This window comes from Sphaeroforma arctica, assembly GCF_001186125.1.
Source record: "Sphaeroforma arctica JP610 unplaced genomic scaffold supercont1.756, whole genome shotgun sequence".
In the NCBI taxonomy this organism is placed as follows: Eukaryota; class Ichthyosporea; order Ichthyophonida; genus Sphaeroforma; species Sphaeroforma arctica.
Window position 1 is genome coordinate 7501 of NW_014039802.1, and position 7500 is coordinate 15000.

General features: G+C 40.1%; 1 protein-coding gene across 2 annotated transcripts in view; it reads left to right on the forward strand.

Annotated features, from left to right (window-relative positions):
- Window positions 1-5064, forward strand: part of SARC_08422 — a 7657-nt gene extending 2593 nt beyond the window's left edge. The window contains exons 3-9 of one of the 2 annotated variants that reach the window (XM_014297600.1): window positions 1104-1282; window positions 1636-1798; window positions 2243-2355; window positions 2649-2974; window positions 3283-3475; window positions 3857-3937; window positions 4576-5064. In XM_014297600.1, the coding sequence (XP_014153075.1) occupies window positions 1104-1282; window positions 1636-1798; window positions 2243-2355; window positions 2649-2974; window positions 3283-3475; window positions 3857-3937; window positions 4576-4803 (1283 nt within the window). In that variant the 3' untranslated portion in view covers window positions 4804-5064. The remainder of the gene's footprint in view (window positions 1-1103; window positions 1283-1635; window positions 1799-2242; window positions 2356-2648; window positions 2975-3282; window positions 3476-3856; window positions 3938-4575) is intronic. The other variant, XM_014297599.1, reaches the window with a different exon arrangement.
- The last annotated feature ends 2436 nt before the right edge of the window (window positions 5065-7500 follow it).

The following is a 7500-nucleotide window of genomic DNA, read 5'->3' on the forward strand; positions in this document are numbered from 1 at the left end:
TGGTTAGGTAGGTGATGTGTGGTTGTGTGGTTGAGTAGGTGATATATGGTTGGGTAGGTGATGTGTGGTTGAGTAGGTGATGTGTAGTTGGGTAGATGATGTGTGGTTGGGTAGGTGATGTGTGGTCGGGTAGGTGATGCGCGATTGTGCTGGTGTGTGTGATGTGTGGCTGGAGAGTGTATGCATTGGTTGTAGTGTAGTTTGTAGTTAATGAGTGTGTTGTGCTGGTGTGTGTGAGTTGTGGTTAGAGTGTGTATGTATTGGTTGTAATGTAGTTTATAGTTATTTGGTGTGTGTTTTTTGAATAACATGTAGAGTGCATAGCCTTTGTTAGTCGTCAGCTGCACGTACGATGTGTTGCCCATTTAAATGCAGCAGTTAGCAATTGAATGTTTGAATATTCTTGCCCAATCACTTGTAGGTAGACATAAACTCGTAGGTTAGCTATAGACTCGTAGGTAAGCATGTGGTTTGTTTGTTTGACATGCTCATACTCCTATGGTACATACAGTGCTCTTCCATTGTGCTGCTGTGAAGTGAACCATTCCTCCAACGCAGGTGTCCGTTTGATGTGTTTGTTATGCTATTTACAATATGATATCGAGAACTACCTTTTTTATTGCAGAACTTAATTACCCATCACGTAAATACCTATTCTATTGATCACATTAGCTATCTATGACAGCCCCGTCTCTAGTGGTTGGGTTCTTTGTTAGCTTGTCACACACCTATCGCACTATCTCAATCATCTCCAATCCAGCCTACCTTCTGCATGTTCGGTGGGGCTGATATTTACTGGTATCTGTGTGTCCTATATCTGCCAGCTATATATATATATGTATGTATATGTATATATACATATATATATATATATATATATATGTGTGTGTGTGTGTATGTATGTATATATATATATATATATATACAAGTATGTATGTCTATTTATGTATATATATATATATGTATATGTATGTAAGTATGTATGTACGTATATATATATATATAATATACAATATACAGATAAGTATACATGTATATATATATACATATATATCACGGCACTTCTCATCCGTTGCTCATTTGTCTTCCCACCCCCTCGATAGGTCTGGTGATGCTGGTTGGTACGCTGGTGTTCATGTGCCGCTGTGGCAGTGGTAGTGGCTATCACATGAGTGGTCGTGTAGAGCAACCCTCCACCCGTGCGTGCATTAAAGCGTCGTCCGTAGTTCTGGCGCTTTTGACCATTGGTGCCTGTGGAGTGGCCATCTATGGAGATGTACTGGTGTGTGATTGTGGGATTGTGTGTTTGTATAATTAGGTGTTTAAGTGTAATTGTGTGTTTGTGTGTTTATGTGATTGTAAGACTGTGTGTGATTGTGATTGTTTGATTATATGTTTGTATTTTTATGTGATGGTGTGATTGTGTACTGTTTGTTGAGTTAGTGTTTGTCTTTGCGGTGGTCTTCTATTAAAGTGTACCCATTAGCTGAGCACACTTACCTACTACTCTCCTGTTCCTTTGGTGTCATCCGTCTGTGCGTGTGGCTATTTTCTCCTGTGTTTGGTGTAGTCTGTCCGTGTGTGTTTGTGTGTGATTGTGTGCTCACACACCTCTCACGACATCAAACTCTGCAGATGGCGCAGGGCATAGACCTCTTCACCAACACGTACACAAATGCCACAGATATTATTGCGGACATCGAGTCCATGGCACCGCAGGTAGAGACGGTAGCATTAGCAGCGGTAGACATACTCGAGGACGTTAGTGAGCTGTGTCCAGACACGTCAGAAACCATCGGTGGGTTGCACGTGACTGTCAATTAAAGAAATTGCATCTCTTGTGTATTCTTATTTGTATTTGTATTGGAGTATATGTCTCTCTGTGTGTAGTGTATGTGCTATGTCTGTGTGTGTGTGTATGTGGAAATATATATGCGTGTGTGTGTGTGTGTGTCTATATATACATATGTGTGTGTGTGTGTGTGTGTTTGTATGTTTGTATATATAAAAATATATATGTGTGTGTGTGTTGTATACGTGAGTAGACTACACAATTGTTCTGACTTTGTACATATAGCTCATGCATCACCTTCTCTACTGGTATGCATGAAGTGAGTACGTTAATCTACGTATACGTACAAACCTATCCACTTGGCAACAGTGCGTTGAAACACAAATCGATACGCGTTCACTTCTCCACAGACTCACCCGTCTTTGCCATTGTCTCCCTGGCGTTGTGTAGAAGGTGCCGTTGCAGTTGTTACGGCTGGGTCTGCCCAAGTAGTACAAGAGCTCAACAATGTGGTAGAGCGCGTAGGCGAGTTCTATACCAATGCCGAAGATTACCAAGATAAGGTATGCCACCTCGTACGATCCTGAATCGTGTGCGAGTGTGCGCCTGTATATATATATATATTCGTATATGTATTTATTAATATAAATATATGTATATATATATATGTGTGTGTGTGGGTGTGTATGTATTTATGTATATATATATATACATGTATATATGTCTATATATAGATCTCAGCGTCGCAATCCAACGCATCTCAGCAGATGCGTCATCGCTGCCCCCCTGTGTAGCACTACCCCTGCATGTGCTAACCTCTACCCCCTCCCATTGCCACGTGCACACACCCCCTCAGCTCAGCACCATCTGTCTCGCACAGCAAATCGTCTTGTGCGCGTTTTTTGCGTTGATGGCTCTCCTGTCTCTGGTGGTCGTGAATACCGTCTTCGTCTCTCCCGCATTACTAGAAGACACTGTCCCGTTTGAACTTTCCGACCGGTACGCCCTATTTAAGGGGTGCAGGGCGTGGCTACGGGTGTTCCTACTTCCGCTGAGTGTGATGGTGGTGGTGCTGGCGTTCGTTGCGGTGGCTGCGAGTTTCTTTGTGACTATCGGCGCAGTGGACTTCTGCATTGCACCAGACGAGTACATCTCAGCTCAACTGGCCACCAATGTGGAAGAGTAGGTGCTGCGATGCAAATGCATGGGGTGTCTTGCGTTCTACGTGCTGTTGTATATATATATATATATTTATATTTATATATATGGGTGGGTTGGTGGGTGGGTGTTGTCTATGAGTGCGCCTAGTTCAACTATTCGCGTCGTCACGCTGTTGTAATAGTGACTGTTTAATATTCACCTGTCCACGCTCACTTGCACACCAGCGTCTTGCATACCCGGTTGTGTACAATATAATATATATATATATAAGAACAACACATCACTGATCAACCCGGCACTAACTTCTCTCAACCCCCTGCCCGCTGTAGACGCTTAAGCTACTACATCCACGGGTGTGATGGCGTTAACCCCAACACGCAGCTGATCGAAGACAGTGCCCAGTGGATGGTACAGGCAGAGGATCTGCTGTGGGCACAGGTGGATGGCACTGACAATTGCCCAGCCAACGCACACGACGACTACACCGACCTTATGACACGCCTCAACCAGACGGTGGATGTGGTAGGTGGTTGCTGTCATGTGAACGTACTGATTAAGCAGACGGTGGATGTGGTAGGTGGTTGCTGTCATGTGAACGTATTGATTAAGCAGACGGTGGATGTGGTAGGTGGTTGCTGTCATGTGAACGTATTGATTAAGCAGACGGTGGATGTGGTAGATGGTTGCTGAGCCAATGGCGTGTCATGTGAACTTATTGATAGGGAATGGTACTTCCGCATCTACTATCCCGCACGTCGTGTCATGTACAAGCACACCACACCCACTCGTGTGTGTGTCTGTTTTGACTGATATGCATACAGCAGCATACACCTCTTACACCACTTATAGTAGTTTATTGTTATAAGCTGCTTACACCATTGGCGTCGTATCTTTCATCTGCAGGGACTGCAATTGGTGAACAGTGCGCGTGGCTATGTCTCCTGTCGCACGGTCAACGGAATATATTCCGAGGCTGTGCATTCGGTATGTGCTTAAGTGTGGGTTAGTTACGTGCGTAAGTGTGTTAGTTAAGTGTTCAAGTGTGTGCTAGTAAGTGTATGTGATGTATTTGAGCTGCCCATTGGTCTCCGAACGAATGTATGTCAGGTGGTCCTCTGGTTTTCATACAAAGTAGATGTAGTTTGTGTACTCACATCGCCTGTGCCCGCACGGATTGGTACTACCATCATCTCCACACCGCTTTACTCTGCGATCGACGACTTGATTTTGATATATGTCTACACAAGTATGCACTGTGTACAAACACATGCTCATATACACCTAGCTACACTGGCACACAAACATGCACTGGGCATAAACACATGCTCATATACACCACACAAGCATGAACTGTGCATAAACACATGCTCATATACACCTAGCTACACTGACGCAAAGACTCACCATCACTTTTATTATTATCCAATGGACTCCATACACTCAATCGCATAGGCTACTTACTACAAATGACAAATGGGATCATAGTTAAAAAGAGGCTCTCCCCCAAAGATCAACATACAAACGTACAACACCTTCTCATGCACATACACACAACACCTCCTCATGCATGACATCCTTCATCCACATACTCACACACAGTCCAATGACCTACCTCTGCACAGGCGGGGTGTGCGTCTGTGATGGACGGTCTGCTGTTCCTGTGGGCGGGTGCGCTGGTGTGTTCTGTGGCGTTTGCGGTGACTGTGATGGTGTACCCGAGGTATGTGACCACATCGCTGCAAGCCATGGAGGACAAATGGGAGTCCACAACGTCGGTGACGGGGCTGAAAGAAAAGACCGGTACATGTCCCGGAAGTGAGGGCTGGGACGAGGCGTGGAGAAATTTGTAGCTGGGTCGATGGTAGTACCATTGGCGGGTTAGGACGGATGTATCGATACGTGGGTGCTAGTGAGCATTGCAAGACATGTCGACAAGGAGGCATTATAGGATACAATAGTTGATCAGTACGAATACGTTTCATAGTAATTGGACAAGTATTGTAATGATTAGATAAATAAATAGGATAATAATTAGACAAAAAGTAGTACAATAATTGAACATACAAGTATCTATAGTACTTGAACAAATAAACTATTATAAAAATTGGACAAAGTAGTTTTTTGTTTTACTTGGATAACTAAAGTGGTACAATAATTGAACATACAAGTATCTATAGTACTTGAACAAATAAACTATTATAAAAATTGGACAAAGTAGTATATATAGTACTTGGATAGCTAAAGTAGTACAAAATTTTAAAAACAAATGAGTATTGTAATATAATAAATAAACAAATAATTAGACAAATAGGTGGTATAGAAAGTATCAAACAAGTATTATACTATAATAATTAGACAAATAAGTATCATAATAGTTAGACAACTAATAAGTAATACATACAATTATTAAACGAATAAGCATTATACTAAAATAATTAAACAAATAAGCATTATAATATAATAATTAGACAAATAAGTAGTATAATAGTTAGACAACGAATAGTAATACATACAATAATTAAACAAATAAGCATTATACTAAAATAATTAGACAAACAAGTATTATACTACGATAAATAGACCAATAAGTATTATAATAACTATTAGACAACTAACAAGTAATACATACAATAATTAAACAAATAAGCATTATACTATAATAATTGGACCAATAATTATACTATGATAATTAGACCAATAAGTATAAAATAATAATTAGACAACTAATAAGTAATACATACAATAATTTAACAAATATTAAAGCATTATACTATAATAATTGGACAAATAAGTATAATACTGTAATATAATTAGACCAATAAGTATTATAATAATTAGACAAAAGTACTATAATAATTTGACAACTATGTACTACAATAATTAAACAAATAAGTACTTGTAATATATTAATTGGACAAATAGCTAATTTAATAATTAGACAAAAGTATGATAATATTTAGACAACTAAGTACTACAATGAATAAACAAATAAGTATTATAATATAAAAATTAGCCAAATAATATTATAATTAGACCAACCGATGATGATTACAGTAAAAGTAGACGTACAAATACTAATATAGGTGAGAGTGTACATACGGCTGCAGATGAATAGTTGGAATATTAGAAGAACTTTATGGAAGTGTAAAAAAGAGGGTATTGAGATTACTATACAAATGCAGACCAGATAAATATTAGACACCATTCAGCACTGCTCAAGAAAATTAAGGCGGGACTTCCCAAGGAAGTGTATGAGGAGGCTCCTACCCTCCATGACTCCCTCAACCCCCCCCCACCTACGTTAATGATCGGGGGATACTAAGCGACTAGAGAGACGGGTAGTTTATGATTAGAGATATATCCAGGGTGGTGTCAACCTGTACTATTGATATAATAAGCGGCTAGAGTGACGAGTAGTTTATGATTAGAGATGTATCCAGGGTGGTGTCAACCTGTACTATTAATAAAATTAGCAGCTAGAGTGACGGGTAGTTTACAATTAGAGATGGATCGAAGGTGGTGTCAACCTCCACTATTAATATAATAAGCGGCTAGAGTGACGGGTAGTTTATGAGTAAAGATGTATCGAAGGTGGTGTCAACCTGCACTATTAATCTAGTAGACGGTTAGAGAGACGGATAGTTTATGATTAGAGATGTATCGAAGGTGGTGTCAACCTGCATTATTAATCTAGTAGACGGTTAGAGAGACGGATAGTTTATGATTAGAGATGTATCCAGGGTGGTGTCAGCGTGCGCTATTAATATAATAAGCGGCTAGAGAGATTGGTAGTTTACGGTTAGAGATGTATCCAGGGTGTTGTGAGCCTACGCTAGCCTTCTCCTGCTCTAGCCGTCTCTATTTCATTGAGATATTCCACAGATTGAGAGGTAGACATGTGGCTCACGTGGTCGATCATAACACCTTTCGAAGGGCAGGTGCAAAACCTGTCCTCCTACACCCTCGTTATAGTAGAATGAAAGTAAGTAGCTAATAAAGGAAGACTATAGTCAAAATGAAAATATCTCTGTTTAGGCGTTACACAATTCGTAGGGTAAATACGAGAGATAGATGAGTATTTCCCGGATGATGATCGATCACAATAGTTAGCTGTATGACAGAAGTAAAGATAGTTCTATCTTTCTTCTCAGGAGACAAACCTAGGGTCACCTCACTATTTAAGTTAGCTACACTATTCACTATTTAGTCATTAGAATGTAGTGTACTTAGGTTCCCAACGTGAAGTATAGGCCATGAGCACATTAGTCTAGTCTTAAGTCTCTGTTCCCTCCCTTTTGCCCGGGATCTCTGAGTCGTACTCCTATTAATAGTGACTTGACACGTGAGATATAGTTAAAGGTACCTAGTATAAAATCTACAATATAACTCATGGATCCAAAACATATTTAAATTAGTGCTCAATAGCTGAGCTGAATAAAAAAGAATCATGTGTTTATGTGAACACAAGTAATATTTGATAGCCATAAAAGGTTGGATGTAGAGTTAAGTATCATCCTGGGTTGTATTACCCTCGGGCACATGAAGCA